This window comes from Muscardinus avellanarius (genome assembly GCF_963383645.1).
Source record: "Muscardinus avellanarius genome assembly, chromosome: 1".
In the NCBI taxonomy this organism is placed as follows: domain Eukaryota; kingdom Metazoa; phylum Chordata; class Mammalia; order Rodentia; family Gliridae; genus Muscardinus; species Muscardinus avellanarius.
The window spans coordinates 34,391,267-34,411,597 of record NC_137786.1 but is presented as its reverse complement, the minus strand read 5'-3'; the positions used below and the strand labels follow the sequence as shown (position 1 = coordinate 34,411,597).

Sequence of the window (20,331 nt, the reverse complement as noted above, 5' to 3'; positions counted from 1 at the left end):
GCCACTGGACCAGTGGCTTCCCATAGAATTTTTTTAAACTATCCCTATGCAGTTTATCATGAATAAAAAAAACACTGTAGATTTATACTTTTCTTAATGTTCCTGTTCGAGATGTTTTGGAGAACTGCAATGAAATACAAACTCACCGTAGCTAAGAGTTTTAATGGATAATATTTTTTTCATATTGGCCAAGAACTTCCTTAAAATGGCATTGTAGACACTGCACTTATCTGAGGCTTGAAGTGTTATCTTAATTGCCCTTTATCTGTACAGAAAGGTAAATTATCATTTTCTGAAAAATCTAGAATATCATGATAGTCATTGTTTAAGCAATAACTCATGAAACTTCATTTATAGACGACAACAACAACAAAATAAAGTCCTACATGTATAAGGAAAAGGTCCCATAAAGGCAAAAAAAATTAAAATTCTACAAGTATTAAAGAAAAATAAGTTTATAAATACGGAAACTCTTTCCTACCTCTAAAATGGTTTAATTACCATCAAGTAAAAGTAACATTTGACAATAAAGAAAAAATAAACTGTGCTAGTGCCAAAAACAGCCTCCATTAGCATACGTCACAGTTTTCGGCCGATTTTAATTAAGAGTTGTCATATGACAGACAAAATAATGAAAACAGCATTAATCTTGCTGGGAAATGTGAACAAAATACTGTTAATTTCATAAAATATTTGAAACTAATTTTATTTTTATAAATAAAATGGCGATTATCTTTTTTAAAGTTTTAATCATTCTTGCTGTTAAAAAAACATTCAAAGTCATGTCAATCTTTAGGGATACTGGGTTATTTAAAATAACATGTTTGTAAAACTGAATCACATTTTTAATTGTCACCATTATGCCCGGCTATTTTATGATTATTTTAAAATAAAGGCTGACTAAGTTGCTGAGGCTGGTAGTGAACCTGCAATCCTGTCTCAATTCTCAAGTAGGGGATTTAGGTATGCATCACTGCAACTAACAAAGAAATTACCTTTTTTTTTTTTCATGGAAAAGAGGACTCAAATAAGATGAAAACAAATATTTACTCACTTATTTGGACTCAAATATTAATTGAGAAGGGAGAACTAGAAGCAGAAAGGTTTGGGATGTGATATAACAGTTGTAGTCATAATACTCTTTCTATACTCTTTTCAAATATTTCTTTACTTCTAAACATTTTCTTTTCGTTTTTTTCATATTTATGCTTCTTTGATTTGTTAAGTACCTGAAAAAATTTTAGTGAATGTCATTGTGATACCATATATAATTAAAACAATATTATCTTCTAGGAATATAATTCAAAATATGTTGACTTGATTGAGGAACAACTTAATGAAGCACTTACTACTTACCGGAAGCCTATTGATGGTGATAACTATGTTCGTCGGAGTAACCAAAGGTATAGTCTAGTCAGTAAAACAAATTTACTCTTAGTCCTCAAATAACAAAACCAGCTTGTAATAAATCATTACTTTTCTAAGTACTCGTATGTTTTGTCTCATATACTGATAGAGGAAAAATCTTGGCACAATTGTACAGTGTTGATGGCTTAGACATCCCTTTAGCATGCATAGCATGTTGAGCACACTTCCTCACATAATATTCACAAATACTTTGTGCTCTCATCCTAGTCACTGTCTCAACCATCTTTATTGTACTAGATTACAGCGTCCTCATGTCTACTTGCCTGTACACCTTTACGGACAGCTGGTCCACCACAAGACAGGCTGCCATTTATTGGAAGTACAGGTAAAAATGCAATTCACTTATTTTAAGTTATTGTGATAGTTTAAAAATATCTTGGTATTGCTAAAATATTATATTTGCAAAAACTTCTCAAAAGCCAGTGACAGAGTTGCTTTAAAGTCATCTATCTTGTAATTAACTTAGGCATTCTATACTTTAAACTCTAGAAATATTACTGGCTTACATGCATTTCTCTGACTTGTGTGTGACCTTTTAAGTAGCTAATTGTTATGTAAATAGCTCAGTAAAACTCTGAATTTTTTCCTTTGTAATTTGTTAGAGAAATTAAAATCTTAAAGAAAAAAATATATATATATTTCTATTTTTTGCAATACTGGGGATGGAACCCAGGGGAATTCTACCTTCAAGTTACACTGCAAGTCTTATTTTTTTATTTTTTATTTTGAAATAAGGTCTCACTAGGTTGCAGAAGGCCTCACTAAGTAGTTGAGGCTGTCAGCAAACTATGATCCTCCTGTCTTAGCCTCCCAAATATTGGGATTACAACTGTGTGCCACTATGCGTGGTTTAAAGACGTACTGAAAATCTAAGTTTCTTCTTCTCTTTGAGATTTTAAACTGAACATGATACTGGTTCAGTTATCGTCATTGAGGGAACAAATTGAAAATTGATACTTGTGAGACCCTCCCTCTTCTCATATAATTCATGCAATGTAATGGGTGTGGGTAAGCAATTGGTTTTTGAGTATAGTATGCATATTCACTGCACTTTTGGTTGCCACTATGTCTTGCAACTTGGTATTTTCAATAAATACAATCTTTTTCTTATTCAAGAAATAAATATAAGGCTGGGCATGGTGGCGCATGCTTGTAATCCCCACACTTGGGAGGCGGAGACAGGAGGATCGCGCAGGTTCGAAGCCGGCCTCTCTGACTTAAGAGACCCTGTTTTCAAAAAAATATATATAGAGAAATATATGTGTGGAAAATAGTAATCTAACAAATTAGTTCCATTTTCTATCAATGTTTATCTCAGAAGCCCAAAGTTTTGCATAAATATGTTTTATAATTTTATGTGTTTTTATAGTATGTCAAGACTGTTCAAAAGATAGATCTCTTTATATTAATATTTGAAAATAAATTCACCATAGTTTTAAATGTTTAGTGTCATTACCTAGATAGTATGGTAAAATCTTAAGCACTGATTTATTTTCTGTTTAAAAGAAGTAATGATAATTATGAAATTTATAATTCTAGTTGCAGAGTACTTTGTGAAGCACTTTATACATACTAATTTATTAAATCATGAAAGCTTATGAGACACATATTATTATCATTATCCCTTTTAGAGATTAGGAAATGAAGGGTGGGACTGGAGTTATGTTCATGACTATATAACAAATAAGTTATAATCCTAGAATAGATATTCAAAATTTATGCACTTATTTCTCTTAAGAAACTTACATAAAATTATTTTAGAATTTTAAATGTATAAAAATGACCTAAAGCAAATAATAGATACATCAAAACATAATATATTGTTATACTCTTTATTTTTCCAGAATATTATTACTGAACTCTGTCACAACGTGCGTACACCAGATTTGGATAAATGGGAAGAAATTAAAAAATTGAAAGCATCTCTTTGGGCCTTGGTTTGTAATAAACACTTCTGTAAGATCTTCGTAGTTATTAGTTTTTTTTAAAAAAAATTCTATTAATACTAAATAAATTAAAGTTTTTTTTTGGAACTTGCTCTTAGATTAATATTCTAAGACCCAGATTTTTCCTGCCAATTTAAGTACTACTTTTATGCTGAAGAGATAGATGGTTAAACTATTGGTTATTATGGCTTTTATTTTCTTGGTAGGATAAATAGAACATTTACTTATTCTAACATTTATTTGATTTTTTTTTTTAGTTTTTTTCTCAGAGGTTACATTTTTTGCTTGATAGCTTTCAAAATTTCTTATAGGAATTATTACTATTGTAAGTATATTAGCTATACTGTTTTGTTTCCTTTCAGGGAAACATTGGCTCATCAAATTGGGGTCTCAATTTGCTACAGGAAGAAAATGTGATTCCAGATATACTAAAACTTGCAAAACAGTGTGAGGTTCTTTCCATCAGAGGGTATGTCATTTAACCCAGGAATCTTTTCAATGCATATTATTATTTACAGATAGATGCAAGGCAAAAATAACTTGTAATTCATAACTGTTAATTCACTGTAAATTGTAATGATGTAAGAGTTTTAATTGCATTAAGTTAAACATTTTAACGAACTCTTTATGTTTAATATTATTCCATTTTTATTATAATATTAAAGTTTATCTTTTAAGTAAATAGGAAAAACATACTCTGTGTTCAAGTAATCCAGTATTCATTCCCTAATATTCCAGATTATACTAGAAAAGCATTATAGTCTTTATTTTGTTGTAATTGATACTATTATTAGGAATATTTATATGATTTTTATGGCTGCTAATTTATTCCTAATTGGTTTTAATACATTGCTTTCAACAAACTAAAATATTTTTAATGGCTTTTAAAGAAAATTCAAATGTACATATAGCAATTTAATTATCCTATTGTTGCTTTAAGAAATCTCAGTTTGGAATTATAAACTGTCATTACTATATTTTTTATATGTAGGACCTGCGTGTATGTACTTGGACTCATAGCTAAAACCAAACAAGGCTGTGATATTCTAAAATGTCACAACTGGGATGCTGTGAGGCATAGTCGCAAATATCTGTGGCCAGTGGTTCCAGATGATGTGGAGCAACTCTGTAATGAGCTCTCATCTATCCCAAGCACCTTGAGTTTGAATTCAGAGTCAACCAGCTCTAGACATAATAGTGAAAGTGAATCTGCACCATCGAGTGAGTATTATGATATATTAACATTCATATTTTATCATTTTAAACTTAAATGTATTTTACATTCTTTTTTTCAAAGTAATTATTTGGTAGTAATTCTTCTTGTAGAATACACATCTTTTTACAACACAGAGTATAACCGCTGGCCTACACTGCTCTCTCCCTTTGTTCTCTAAATAGTTTCTGGGAAATCTGGCCTTGAGAGGTAATAAGCATAATAAGCTTGTGCCAGAAGAACCAGTTCCCTCTTTTGTCATCAAAAGAGAGCCGGTATGGTGGCTCACGCTTGTAATCCCAGCATTCCAGAGGCTGAGACAAGAGGATCATGGTTCGCGGACAGCCTCAGCTACTCAGGCTCTTTGCAACTCAGTGAGACCCTGTTTCAAAATAAAGTATAAAAATAGAGCTGGGGGTATAGCTCAGAGGTAGAATGCCCCTGGGTTCTATCCCCAGTATAGCAAAATTAAATAAATAAATAAATAAATAAATAAATAAATAAATAAATAAATAAATAAGGGAGGGGGAGGGAAAGAGAGAGAAAGAAAGAGATCCAAGTACTTACTGTTCACTTTCTTTATTTAATCTTTTTACTCATTTTTCAGATTCAGAGGTTATTGAACCAGAATATATTTGCTAAGGGTTACTATATTCCTGTCTTTATTTCTGAGCAAAGCATTGTTTTAACATAGTTGAATTAGAGAGGTACCTCATGGTATCAGAAATAAATTATATATAAAACAGTTTGTAATTTTAAGCCCTATGCTATGAGATCCTTTTGAAAATATAATATTTATGGAACCATATTTCACCAAGTCAAAATGCCTTCTATAATAGATGCACTGATTTTGTGTGTGTGTGTGTGTGTGTGTGTGTGTGTGTGTGTGTGTGTGTGTGTGGTACTGAGGGTGGAACTCAGGGGCTTTTCTACCTCCGGGCTATACTCCCAGACCTATTTTTTTATACTTTATTTGGAAACAGGGTCTCACTAAGTTGCTGAGAGCCTCACTATGTAGCTGAAGCTGCCTTTGAACCTATGCGATCCTCCTGTTTCACCCTTCCAGGTGCTGGGATTACAAGCATGTGCCACCACCCCTGGCTAGATGCACTGATATTTAATCTACCACTGAGAAAGAAGAAAAAAGTGCTACTGCTTATTTAACTGATATATGGTACTTACTGATTGCATAAAGAAGCCTAATTTTAGAGAGATTAAATGTGAAAAGATACATCTTAGATTGACAAAATTATGGAAATACAAGGCAGTATGCAAATATATTTAAGATTTTACTTTGCCTTCTTTCTAAATATATTTGAAGTAATTTATAAATTTTCAACAGAAAATATGAAAATAGAATAAAGTCCTGTAGATATCATTTGACACTTGGATTGAGTTCTTTATTAGAGTTGGGCACTACAGTTAGGTGAATTTTCTGGTATCTAAGGCAAAATGGAGTATAGATATAATGAATTCATACGTGTGACTTGGTACTCTCTAGGCCTAGTCATCCCGCTCTTCCCATGGGGGACCTAGTACCACCCCTCCCAGTCTATGAATGTTCAGGTTCCATATATAATAACAGTTTTTGCATATAACCTATGCATATCCTCCTGCTTTATATCATCTTTATATTACTTTTAATGTCTAATAAATGGAAGTAAGTGTTATACTTTAAGGAGTAACGAAACGATCAGATAAAAAGTATGTACATGTTTAATATAGGCACTTTTTATTTTTGATTCTTGATTGGCTGAATACATAGAATGCAGCGGTACAGACGGCTTAGTTTTTCATGTGCATGTGTGTCTGTTTATTTTGTGTGTGGGGTACTAGAGATTGAACCAGGGGCATTCTGCCTCTATTTTTTTTTTTTTTTCTTTTTTTGTGGTACTGGCGATGGAACCCAGGGGCATTCTGTCTCTGAGCTTCACCCGCAGCCCTATTTTTTCTTCTTCTTTTTTTTTTTTTTTTTTTTGTGTGTGTGTGTGTGTGTCTGGGGATGGAACCCAGGGGCATTCGACCTCCGAGCTACACCCCCTGCCCTATTTTTTATTCCTTATTTTGAAACAGTCTCACTGAGTTGCAAAGGGCCTTACTTAATAGCTGAGGCTGTCCGCGAACCATGATCCTCTTGTGTCATCCTCCCAAATGCTGGAATTACAAGCATGTGTCACCACGCTGGCCCCACAGATCTATTTTAATTATTTATTTTGAAATGGGGTCTCACTGAATTGCTGAGGGCCACTTTAAGTTGCTGAGTCTGGCCTCAAACCTGCATTCCTCCTGTCTCAACTTCCCAAATATTGATATTACAGTCATTTGCCACATTGCCCAACTGACTATATATTTTAATACTGAGAATTCATTTTTATGATTTCTCCTGTTCCTGTGCTATGAAGTATTAAACCACCAGGAATCAATACCAACTGAGTGAACATCCATGCTTGAGTCTCCTACTTTCCATTCATTTATTTTTCAGTATTTGGAAAATTAAAGAAACTTTATGTAAGCTCTGCCACAGTGGATCTTACAGCTTTTCTTTGGAAATAAGAGGATACCAGTAATAACATAATTTTACATTTTATTTAAGTCCAAACTCTGAGTTTCAAAGACATGCTGTGTGTGTGTGGGGGGGGGGGTACTGGGGTTTCTGGAAACCCTTCTACTTCCAGGCTACACTCCCAGACCTATTTTTATCCTTTTTTTTTTTTTTTTTTTTTTTTTTGGAAACAGGGTCTCTTAAGCCAGCGAGGCTGGCTTTGAACCTGTTCAATCCTCCTGTCTCCACCTCCCAAGTGCGGGGATTACAAGTGTGCGCCACCATGCCTGGCAAAGACATGCTTTTTTATGTAGCTCAGTGGCTTAAGGGTTTATGTCTAATTTTTCCCCTGAGATGGCAATTTAAAAAAAAATTCTGAAATATCACTAAGAGTAAAGTGAATTTTTTATTTTTATATGCTCTAATTAATTGACTTTTAATCCTAGGTATGTTCATAATGGAGGATGACCGGTTTGGCAGCAGCTCTACTAGTACATTTTTTCTTGACATCAATGAAGATACAGAGCCAGCATTTTATGACCGACCTGGACCTATAAAGGATAAAAATTCATTCCCTTTCTTTGGTTCTAGTAAACTTGTGAAGAATCGCATCTTAAATTCGCTTACTTTGCCTAATAAAAAACATCGTAGTAGCAGTGATCCAAAAGGAGGAAAACTGTCATCAGAAAATAAGACAAGCAACAGGCGAATCAGAACCTTCACGGAGCCCAGTGTTGACTTTAATAATAGTGTTGACTTCACATCTATATCTACAGTACAGAAAACATTACAATTAGAAACTTCATTTGTTGGGAATAAGCACATTGATGATACTGGTAGTACTCCAAGTATTGGAGAGAACGATTTAAAGTTCACCAAGAGTTTTGGTACAGAGAATCACAGAGAAAACACCAGCCGAGAAAGATTAGTTGTAGAAGGTTCAACAAGCTCACATATGAAGATGCGTAGCCAAAGTTTTAATACAGACACTACAACAAGTGGCATAAGTTCAATGAGCTCAAGTCCTTCACGGGAGACTGTAGGTGTAGATGCTACAACTATGGACACAGACTGTGGAAGTATGAGTACTGTGGTAAGTACTAAAACTGTTAAGACAAGCCACTATTTGACACCACAGTCTAACCATCTGTCTCTCTCCAAATCAAACTCAGTGTCCCTGGTGCCTCCTGGTTCTTCACATACACTTCCTCGAAGAGCACAGTCTCTTAAAGCACCCTCCATTGCTACAATTAAAAGTCTAGCGGATTGTAACTTTAGTTATACAAGTTCTAGAGATGCATTTGGCTACGCTACACTGAAAAGATTACAGCAGCAAAGAATGCATCCATCCTTATCTCACTCTGAAGCTTTGGCATCTCCAGCAAAAGATGTACTATTTACTGATACCATCACTATGAAGGCCAACAGTTTTGAATCCAGATTAACACCAAGCAGGTGAGCAAATGTGTATTTCAAAATGAACAAGATGGTTGCATTTTAACAGATGGAAATGGAAAACATTACTTTAGGCCAACACCTCATAAGCCTCAGAACAGACCTATTAAAATAGTTTATGGTAGGCTATAAGCTCCTTGTTACCCGATATGATTTGAAATGGATTCTTGCAGCTGCAAGGGGGGTAAACAAAACTCCATTAGGCCCTGAAAATAAACTTACATGCTTTGCAAGAACATACAAGTCACAAGCTTTTTTTTATTTATTTCTCGCTTCTGCAAGGATCGATTTTAAAAAGAAGCATGTCGGGGGAATCAGGAGCTTAAGACCTACAATAACAAACAACCTTTTCAGGTAGGTCAATTTAAGGCTCCAAGAGTTGACCTTTTCTCTTTTTTTTTCAACTAACTGAAAATCTCAGTTAAACTATTTTCAGTTTAAATACATGTAATTATTAAGTAGGAACCTAATAAACATTTAAATGAATTATTTGGTCTTCAGGACACAACAGGGATTTCTGTACTATATTTAGATTACATCAAACTATTCACAGTGAACATCATACCTTAAATGTAGTACTAAATTTGATTTTTAAAAAATCATATCTTTTTTTTGTTGTACCAAAGGCTTTTAAACAATTTCCTCAAGTTTTAAATTATTTATTTCCATTGGTTTAATGGATTATTATCTACAAGTATTTAGAATAGTCTGACACATAGTAAGCACTCTTTAAACATTAGCTAGCACCATTGTTTTCATCATTGATAGTTACTTTAGGAAATCTATCTTATTAAAAGTAAACAGTCTTATTTCACTAATGACACATTTAATAGTGGGTGGGTTTCTGATAGCACATAATGAATTTTATTCCCTCTTGTAAAATATAATAAATTATGCAATAATATCTGATCTACCTGGAATTCACTGACTTTGGCCCTGTCATCAATCCAGAACAAAGCCAGGTATACCTTTAAGTGTAATTACAGATCTGTGCAGCATCTTTCATGAATTTGGAATTTCTGGACATCTCTACCTCTTCAAGTAGAAATTGGACTATATTAGTGATTTTAAGATTTTATAATGTTGCTTTTTAACCTGGGAAACCTTTTTTTCCCCCTCTGTAGATAAAAGTCTCTGCGGAAACCTAAAACATATAGAAAAATGAAACTATATTGGGTATAGGAAATGGAAAGAGAATAATCTTGTAATTTCTCCCCCTACCTATTACAGTCGTCTTTGAAAGATTTTCATGGAGTCAGGGAGGTGTAACAGTACAATTTCAAAACCACTGACCCCTTTTATGAAATGATAAATTTAAAAGTGGCTTTTAGGTAGAAACCAGAAATACCTTTTGCTATGATAATCTTAATAGCTACTGTTGATGAAGCATTTATTTTGTGTGTTTTGTAAAATAACTGATTTTCTATCAGGCTACATGAGTATATTTTAAAGACTTGGGTTTTCCAAACAGCAATATATATGCAGAACTTATAGTAGATACCAAATAAATATTCCAACATGTCTATTGCATGAATAAGTACCTGCAAAGATATATCTTAAGGAAATGTCAGTATACCATATTTGTTATAGAATTACTAGTATAGTAATAGTAAATAAAGTGATTGTAGAAAAGTGCATTGTAGAAATATCAGGGCTTCATATAAGATGATCCTTTGTATAATTTATAAGTGATACCATTTTACTGTGTGGTGTTTATATATATTTATGTATATCCTTAGCTGTCCAGCAATCTCAAGTGATTACAAAGATAGTCTTTGAACTATACCTATGTCTCTTGGTCAGTTTTTTTACTTTTAGATATTGAAGTTTTTCTAATTATCCACCTTTTTACCTTTACCTGAAAAGCATATTTGTTTTTCATAATGTGAACATTACTAGTGATCTTTTATATATCAGCCTATAATAGCTAATATTTTAAAGTATTTACGTGTTTCCAGCAAACAGGATGGTGCTGTTGGTATTTGACTAATTACTTTTATAAAGGTAGGCATATTTTTCACGTGATCGGTATTTGAATAAAGAAACTAATATAAGTTTTTTATGATATTATAGGTTCATGAAAGCGTTAAGTTATGCATCATTAGATAAAGAAGATTTATTAAGTCCCATTAATCAAAATACCCTGCACCGATCCTCCTCAGTTAGGTCCATGGTGTCCAGTGCTACGTATGGTGGCTCAGATGACTACATTGGTCTTGCTCTTCCAGTAGATATTAATGACATATTCCAGGTATCATCATAATTTTTATTATTTTCCAGTGAGTTTGCTTTCTGTTTTTTCTTACTCTGCATAAATAGTTGTTTAGTAAGAATTTAAACTTAGAGAATACAGTAATTATGGCAGGATTATTTTTGAAGCACTTTTGTCTAAAGAAATTTTAGATGAGAATTTGCCTCTCTCAACCATTCTGTACTCTTTTATTTGTACTTCCAAGTTTCCAAAACAGCATCCTCTTCCCATATTAAATTGGCATCCTGTTTAATTTATTTATCAATATATTCTCTGTAGAAATTTAGTAAATTCTTAGCTTTGATTTTTATGCTCATTTGCTTTATTCCTTATTTTTTCATTTTTGATCCTGTTTTTTTCTCTAACACAGCCTCATGTAGTACCAGTCATATAAAGTGGGCCTGATCTTAAGAGATACCCACAGATATTTAGGTAATATATAGTGGGTTCAAGAATGCACATTTGATCAGAAATCTGAAGATAATAGGTAAATGATAAAATAATTTTTTGAATATCTAGCTCACCAAGAATATGATGAAAGACTTTCAGAGTTGGTCTTTTGCCAAGCTTTAATAATTTAACTGGATTTAGTAAAATTTTCATTGCAATTCATACCATAATGTAATTCCCAGTTTACTGTATTTCACTTAATTTTTTAAATACTTAAGTGGACTTTTTTAATAACAGGATTTACTATGCTTTGTATTTATTTTTAGGTAAAGGATATTCCTTATTTTCAGACAAGAAACACACCTCCACCTGATGATCAAAGTCCAAGAGTCTTTGCCCATGATACAGGAGGTAATTCATGCTGTTTATTCTCAAGAAACTCTTCCTCGTATTAAAAATAAAATCGTTCTTTTTAGTGGGATAACATAGTTCTGGTATACGTACTTTTGAGTCAGTGTAAATATTAACAATAAAATAATTGAGACTACTTAAAATTAAGCCACATTTTTTTTGAAGGGCATAAAGTGTTTTTCTAATAAATACCCAGCCTCTCATGAAGATAAAAATCAGATTAGTTGTTTATGGTTTTTTTTTTTTTTTTTTTTAAATAGTACAGCATTAATCTTTGAAGGTCTGAGAATTCTTTAGGGTGAGGAGAGGTATAAAAATATTCTTATAAATTACATAATTGGCTGTATTTTAACAGGTAATGCTCATATAAACTATAGGTTTTATAGCATAATAATCTAATTATTTTAGTAAGTACCTCTTTATACTTAGAATTATTAATTTTCTTTGGCCAGATTTTGATATTGATCAAAATGATACATTAATTATATTCTCAGTTTTTCACTTTATATTTAGAAAGTACTACATGTTCTGACATATATTACTGAGTTTGGTTTTCATTCCAAGATTTTCTTCTTTAAAATTTCACATGAAGCCGGGCCTGGTGGCATGTATTTGTAATCCCAATATTTGGGAGGCTGAGATAGGAGGATTGTGGTTCACAAACAGCCTCAACTACTTGGTGAGGCCCTCAGCAACTTACTAAGACTGTTTAAAAATAAAGAATAAAAGTAGGACTGGGGTTGTAGCTCAGAGGTAGAATGCCACTGGATTTCATCCCTAGTACCGCAAAAAGAAAAGAAAAAAAAAAAGATTCCACGTGAAGTTGGATGTGGTGGTACTCGCCTGTACCAGTACTTGGGAAGGCTGAGACAGGAAGATTGCAGTTTCGTTGCCAGGGTCTTGGCAGGTTTAACGTCAGATCCCCAGTTTAATGAGATCCCATTTCAAAATAAAAAATAAAACAGAACTGAGGGTATAATTTGGAAGTAGAATGTTCTGTTTAATCCCTGGAACCAAAAAAATATATGTATTTTTTTGCATGGTTTGAGGCACCTTGAAAAGTTGTTGTTTTCCCCAGAACTGGGGATTGAACCAAGCAGCATTCTCCCTCCAAGCTACATCTCTCACCCTATTTTTTTTATTCTTTATTTGGAAACAAGTTCTCACTAAGTTGTGGAGGGCCTAAGTAGCTGAGGATGGCTGTGAACCTACGATCCTCCTGTCTCATCTTCCCATGTACCAGGATTACAAGCATGCACCATCACACCTGGCAAAAAGATATTTTTGATGATATCTTCATCAGATTTTGTTTTATATTTACTTACACACAGGTCTTCCATCTGGAACTGGAGGTCTTGTAAAAAACTCTTTTCACTTGCTACGACAGCAGATGAGCCTTACGGAAATAATGAATTCAATCCATTCAGATGCGTCTCTGTTTTTAGAAAGTACAGAAGACACTGGGCTACAGGAACATACAGATGATAACTGCCTTTATTGTGTCTGTATTGAAATTCTGGGTTTTCAGCCCAGTAACCAACTAAGTGCAATATGTAGTCATTCAGGTGAGTGATTATGTTCTTTGAGATAAATCCACCTGAATTTAAATCTGCTCCAATCACAAATCATCTGCCAACATTGTTGATCTCCTTTTATTCCATTCTTGCTACTCTTGACTTAGTTCAAGCACTCAGCATCTCTCTGTTGGAAGATTAGTATTTCAACCTCTTAATTTTGGTTTCTTCCAATGCATCACTCATACTATTGCCTAGGATTAATCTGTTCATAATTCTTTCTTGATATTCATGCCCAACACACAAGACTTTGCTTTCTGCCTAATGCCCCCCCTTCGTCTCCTTCATTCTTTTCTCTTACTGACTTGAAGTTTTGAACAGCTTCTCGTCATGAAAAACGTGTTTTCTCTGTTGCTCTCTCCTCGTCCCTTCTCCTCCCCACACAGATGCAAGGTGACACACAGCATATGTGGTCTGCAGGTCCACATCACCCTGTGTGTCTGCAGCGTCATGTCTGCAAAATATTCCCTGAGTCTCGTGTGTCAGGTGTTGATAACGCCTTCAATTTTGCTCTCACTGCCTTGTGTATACAGATCTTTTATGGTAATTACTACTATTATCACCTGGTAATTTTTTCTCTTCCACTCAGTAATTTCTTTTAGGATATGGTATGTTGTCTTTTCATTTTTATTTTTCTAACACCTACCTGTGTGCTGCTTTTACGTCGTAGGTTCTCAATATGTATTTGAGGAGTAAGTAAATAAAATGGACCCAGATTGCACTTTATTAATGTGAATTAACAAGTGACATCTATAAGCAATTGCAAATTCGTGTATATGTGGCTAAAGTGTTACTCATATATATGTATCTTTTCTAAATGATGATCACTTAACCACCCTCAGAAAAATCTAGTGTTGACCACAATTCTCTGGCTCATTTTTCCAAATTTCTCCTTGCTAATTGAGAGCTTCCCAACTAATGGATTGTGGCACACTAATCTACCACAAATAAAATAAGGTTGTGTACCTCCTCATACTTACAGAATTATATATCTGTATTTTTCACAAGATATTTTACACAGTACAATTTGAAAAGTACTACATTAGACCATGTTAAAGATTTTGTGTGTTAGACAAAAGACATTATCTATGACAGATAACTAAGAAATATTTTCTATTTTATATAAAAGTTGTTATTTTAAAGGAATGTCAGGTGCTAAACACTGAGGTTTCTAATCTGGTGGAGTAGTGGGTTGAAAAGTGTTAAATCTCAGACCTATACAGAGTGATCAGGCAATAGAAAGAAATAAAGGGACCCAAACTGGAAAGTAAGAAGTCAGATTGTCACTGTTTGAAGATGACTTGTAAAAAGGCCCAAAAGCTATTGGAACTAACAAATGAGTTCAGCAAAGTTGCAGTATACAAAACCAACTTACAAAAATCAGTAGTTTTTGCATCTGCCAATAGTGAATTATCTGAAAAATTAAGAAAACATTCCCATATTTAGGAACTATAAAACAAACAAACAACAACAAAAAAAAACAAGCAAAACATCTAGAAATAAATTAAACCAGATCTGAAAAATCTCTTCAATGAGACCTATGAAACAGGGATTAAATAGAAAAAAACTTCCTAAAATTGACATGGAACCATAAAAACATCCTAAAGAGGAAATTCATCTTGAGTAAAAAGAACAAGACAGGAAGAATAACATTACGTGTCTTTAAAATAATCTTACAAGTGTAGTCTGAATCAGTTTTCTTTTACAAGAGGAAAGCTTCTAAAAAACTTAAAATTTCTTATAACACTTTGGTTTTATGTTTTTTTATTGGTTACCCAGTGATACTTCTTGAAAGAATAAACAAAGATTTTCTAATTTCTATTTGCTCTGATCTTTTAGTGTAAGTACCCAAGAAGTTTTTAAATCAAATGAACATTTGAATTAAGATGCTTGATTGACTTTCAAATCCCATCTACGGGTAACTTCACAATGCATGAACAGTAACCGTAATTGTACAGTAAAAGTTGACCACAGTGTAAAATACAGTAGCTGTACAGTAAAAGTTGACCGTAATAACTGTAATTATAAGGAAAGCAATGAACTATACATAAGGCAGAAAAGTGATTCTGGTATTATTGATGGCTTAAATGTGGAGGTTGCTAGTCATAGGTAATAAATATAATCCTATGATATGATAATCCAAGAGCAAGAAGAGAAAATTAAAATAGCAAGAGAAATGAAATTTTATATATATATGTCAAAACTTTTAATGACATTTACCATGGAAAAGGATAAGAAGGATGGAAGAATGGGGAACTTATAATACTGTATCTTCTGTATACATCTTCATTTAAATTTTAAAATAATTACATATTTTTATATTTTGGGAAAATCAAATCTTATTTGTAAGTGTCTGTAGATAGTAATAGGTATCTATCTGAGCAATCACTATTTGAGCAGTATAGACTTACTTTGAAAATCTTCATGGAGTAGAATAATTGTCGATTACTAAAAATAAATGATCAGGAATTGTCTTTTTTAGAATAAACAGTATAAACACAGGATTTAAGTCACTGTTATATCATTTTTATTGGAATTCTTTTTCTTCTTCAGATCTTCAAGATATTCCATATTCTGATTGGTGTGAGCAAACTATCCACAATCCCTTAGAAGTAGTCCCCTCTAAGTTTTCAGGAATTTCTGGGTGCAGTGATGGAGCATCTCAAGAGGGCTCAGCCAGTAGCACCAAAAGCACAGAATTGTTACTAGGTGAGCTTTCAGACTCAGGTTCAAAAATTATTAGTTAGATTGTATCTAGTTGGTTTTGTTTTTCTTAAGTACTGTAAAATTATCTTAAAACTGGCAAATCGGTTTTAGTGAAGCAATTTAGCAGTCTTAAATCTTGCACCTGTATCTGCCACTCACGTATACCTTCTTACTATCTGCAGATCATGTGCAACTGATCATTGTTTTAGATTTCCAAGTTAAAAACAGACTCCACAAATTATAATTATTTTACATTGTATAAGATAAAATAAGTTCACAGTGAAATTTTCTTTTCAGGTGTTAAAACAATTCCAGATGACACACCAATGTGCCGCATACTCCTTCGCAAAGAAGTTCTAAGATTAGTCATTAATTTGAGTAGTTCAGTTTCAACTAAGTGTCATGAAACTGGACTTTTAACGTGAGTAAATTACATTTACAAATGATATTGTGCTTTTTGAGGTGAAAAAAGTATTTTAAGTACTTCAAAATTTAGACAGACGGGTGTCAGTTTTTCTAAACTACATTGCCTTATCATTGTGAGTCTGGATTTTCTTATATGTACTTCTACATATATGTTTTAATCAAAACAGTATATGGTAGCAGATTAAATGCAAAAGCAAGTATGAGAATCCAGCTCTTCTATTACCATAATTTAAAAGAATTTTGGAAAAATTCAGGTTTTTTAAAGGAATGAATAAATACTTTGAAATTTTCTCAATTGCAGTTTCTGTGGTGGTAGTTATTTTTTTAAGAAGATGATAAATTGTTTTTCTAAATTATAGGAACATGATAAAATAATATTTAGATTGACTCTTCATCTGTATTTAAAGTATTTTAAGTAGTGGTTCTCAAAAGAAATATACTTCAAGGTCTTCCACAAAGCATTTCAGGTGATACCGGTGTCAGGGTACTACTGCAGACCTCTGGGCTGAGATCTCTAGGAGTGAGACCTTAGCCTGTTCCACAGCCCCCATCCACAGCTAATTCCGAGATGATGTCCCAGCCAAAAGCCAGTTTAAATTGTTGAAAAATAGATTGCCCAAAGTTATTAATAACTTCAGTCTGTCTTTGAAAATGTATTTCTATTTTAAAACTAGGTTTTGAAAATATTTAAGTCATCTGAAACTAATAAGTAATATTGTAATTTCTCAAAGAAACATTAGGATTTGTACTTTGGAGCCTGGGGCAGTAGTTTTGTAAGATTCAGGCTAGCTTGAGCAACATAGCAAAACCCTATTTCAAAATAAAACATATGTATATAGTTATATTTTTTTAACCCCTCAAAAACAAACAGGAAAAAAAGAAACCAAAAACTGATATTATTTCATTGAAATGTGAGTTAAGCATATTTAATACCTTAATCTATTATTCCAAGTATGCCATCTAATCAGTACCTGAAGAAAAAAATATTTTAAGTGATATTGGAGGGAAAAAGATACGTTACTGTTTTTATTTATTTATTTTGTGTGTGTGGTACTGTGGGTGGAACCCAGGGGCTTTTCTACCTCCGGGCTATACTCCCAGACCTATTTTGTACTTTATTTGGAAACAGAGTCTCACTAAGTCGCCAGGAGCCTCACTAAGTAGCTGAGGCTGGCTTCAAACCTGTGCGATCCTCCTGTCTCAGCCTCCCACGCGCTGGGATTACAAGCGTGCGCCACCACGCCTGGCTATAAGTTATTACTTTTATCACATTATCATGTTTTCTTTTACTTTAGAATTAAGGAGAAATATCCTCAAACATTTGATGATATATGCCTATACTCTGAGGTTTCTCATTTGCTGTCACACTGCACATTTAGACTTCCATGTCGGAGGTTCATACAAGAATTATTTCAAGATGTACAGTTTTTACAAGTAAGTAGGAGTTATATTTCTGAAATTTGTTTTCTAATTCTTTGTTTGAATTAAGTTAAAAGAATGATTATATCTGTATTGTATACCATTTTTGTAAAAGTCATTAATGATTTACATTTCTCCTAGATGCATGAAGAAGCAGAGGCTGTGTTGGCAATACCACCAAAGCAACCTATAGTTGATACATCTGCTGAATCCTGACCTCATATTTATGATGTATATAGATGTATACTATATATATTCATATTTGTGGATTTTCTACAAGCCTCGGAAAATACTGACTGGCAGCAAAGACAGGAGTATCTTCTGCACACTGTTCCAGCAATTACTGGTACATAGACAGTTGGAACTGCTGACTTCCCTAACCAAATCAACTTCATTCTCTCCCTGTTGAGCCCTTTAAAGGGTTCATGATTCATTACACAATTTAAAGAGTTTCATTTACCATCATATGCAAGAGCCAAGCACTGAATACCTACGTAGGTTTTCTATTTTTTCACTTTAAACGCAGAATGGCAGTGAAACAATAATAGGATATGCAGAAACACCCTTCACATATTATTTCTGAATTCTTTTTTTGTTTTTTAGAATAAATAAAAAGATGCCTTGTTTGTTAATTAATTCATGGAAACCAGGAATCAGTGTCTGTAAAGCTGCATCCTGTTACCACAATGGGGTGTGATGTAACTGCTGGTATTAGAGGGGGAACTTTGGCCCTTCCACATTTTCTTAATGTTTGTAACACTACTTCAGAGGTTTGTAACCTCAAAGCGAAAGAAGAGCCTCATCAACCCAGGACTTATAAGTTATTTTTATGTTATTAGACTGCATAAAGATTCTTATTTGTTTTCCATCTCTTCTGTTTTGTTGCCATGTGTTATTATAGGCTATTTGAACCAGTTAAGGTTTTTCACTACAGTTTCTGATCAAAAAGATTTCATAGTTCAGTTGAAAATATTTCCCACTTATAGACTGCATGCATTTCCAGTGGACTTCCACTTTCATCAACTTTCTATACCGTCATTTTAAGCAAGAATGTAAGCACTATTACTTTAGACCCAGAGCAAAGGAAGCATTAAACAATACTTTGGATCTCCAGAGGAACTGGTAAGTTTGCCTATAATTTACACATTCCATGGGGAAAGAAGAGCCATTTTTAAAAATAATTAATGAAACTCATTATTAAGATTAAAACTTGTAGTGAAAAGCCTTAAATACTAAATTTTAAAGCACCATAATTTAATTTTTATATCAGTGTTCTTGTTTTGCACAAACTAAATAAATTGCAGTGATAGGTGAGTGTAAGAGTACAGTAATTGCCTTTATCACATTTGTGAAGTTGTTATATTGATGAGGGCAAGGTTTTGTTTTGTTTGTCTAATTTGTATATGTATAAATATATTTGGAAATATTTACAGGAATTAAACATATATGCAAATTTGTACATAAAAGTAGCATGGCCATCATCTTTAGAATGCTTGTAAATGAAAGGATTATCTTTTGAAATCTATATATAAATGGAAATAGAAAAATCCAGCTGGACTGATTAGGACCCTTTTTTAATTCATTTGTGTAGGCCATTTTTACAGTTATACATCAGCTTTGACACAGTCACAGAACATTGGTTAATATTTTCCCATGTTGCAGATCCATTTTGTAATATGTTAATTCTTTGTGATCTCTGTAAAGAACCCTGTGAACTAGAAACCATAACTCGAAGAGATACTTTTTTTTTTTTTTTAATTTTCTGGCACTGAAAGTTCCTGTTGGGATGAAACCTTTCATCTCACTTCCTAACACCTCTTTGACTGCACTTCAGTGAATTGTTCTTGCGTGCACTGTGTAGCAACTTACATCGTAACAAAGCAGATAAGGGCTGTAAGCTGCTGCTTATGTTAAACAGATATTCTCTCATAAAATTCAATGAAGGTAAAACAATTTTTTTTTACTTTATCACTGAACCCAAGTGTTTTAAATGTCAATAGTACTTCTAATAACGATGCCTGTCACCTTGGTCTTTGGTCTTGGATAATTAAACTGCCTTTCCAGAGAACCAAATGTCAGAGATACTAGACCAAATAGTAGTTAAAAACTCCAAAGGAATTAATGTAATAATCATATTCATAATGGGGTTAATGTAATTTAGACACTCATTTTGAATACTACCTCAGTTAATATAGACTATAAAATCTGTGGTTTAATTACTCAAACATTAATAGTAAATTTTTTTTTTTTTTGTCATGCATGCACAGAAAACCACCCCCATCCCTGTACCCTACTTAAGTCATTCATCCCAAAATTAAGGCTGTTACTCTTAGCCTGGGCAGGTGTTTTTGACTGTTACTTTGAATGACATGTTTGTGTATATGATCATATCTGCCTATAGCACTTACTGTGGGAAGACGCTCAAAGCTTTGTGATTAACAGTATACTAAGAAAAAAAAGTCTGTACTTAAGTTTATAGGGCTATTTGGTTTATCCACGGTTTCACTGACAGGTCTATCTAGTATGTTTTCTTTGAGTACTTGTTTGTATAAAAGTAGATTTTATGATGA

General features: G+C 33.2%; 1 protein-coding gene across 2 annotated transcripts in view; it reads left to right on the top strand.

Moving 5' to 3' along the window:
• Window positions 1–17,977, top strand: part of RICTOR (RPTOR independent companion of MTOR complex 2) — a gene marked incomplete at both ends in the record, with an annotated part of 113,416 nt that extends 95,439 nt beyond the window's left edge. Inside the window, 14 exons of one of the 2 annotated variants that reach the window (XM_080698908.1) lie at window positions 1,294–1,403; window positions 1,666–1,753; window positions 3,273–3,365; window positions 3,737–3,843; window positions 4,366–4,595; window positions 7,576–8,584; window positions 8,867–8,938; window positions 10,658–10,835; window positions 11,552–11,636; window positions 12,968–13,201; window positions 15,764–15,919; window positions 16,214–16,337; window positions 17,638–17,776; window positions 17,903–17,977. In XM_080698908.1, coding sequence (XP_080555034.1) covers window positions 1,294–1,403; window positions 1,666–1,753; window positions 3,273–3,365; window positions 3,737–3,843; window positions 4,366–4,595; window positions 7,576–8,584; window positions 8,867–8,938; window positions 10,658–10,835; window positions 11,552–11,636; window positions 12,968–13,201; window positions 15,764–15,919; window positions 16,214–16,337; window positions 17,638–17,776; window positions 17,903–17,977 — 2,700 coding nt within the window. The remainder of the gene's footprint in view (window positions 1–1,293; window positions 1,404–1,665; window positions 1,754–3,272; window positions 3,366–3,736; window positions 3,844–4,365; window positions 4,596–7,575; window positions 8,585–8,866; window positions 8,939–10,657; window positions 10,836–11,551; window positions 11,637–12,967; window positions 13,202–15,763; window positions 15,920–16,213; window positions 16,338–17,637; window positions 17,777–17,902) is intronic. The other variant, XM_080698909.1, reaches the window with a different exon arrangement.
• Between the last annotated feature and the right edge of the window lie 2,354 nt (window positions 17,978–20,331).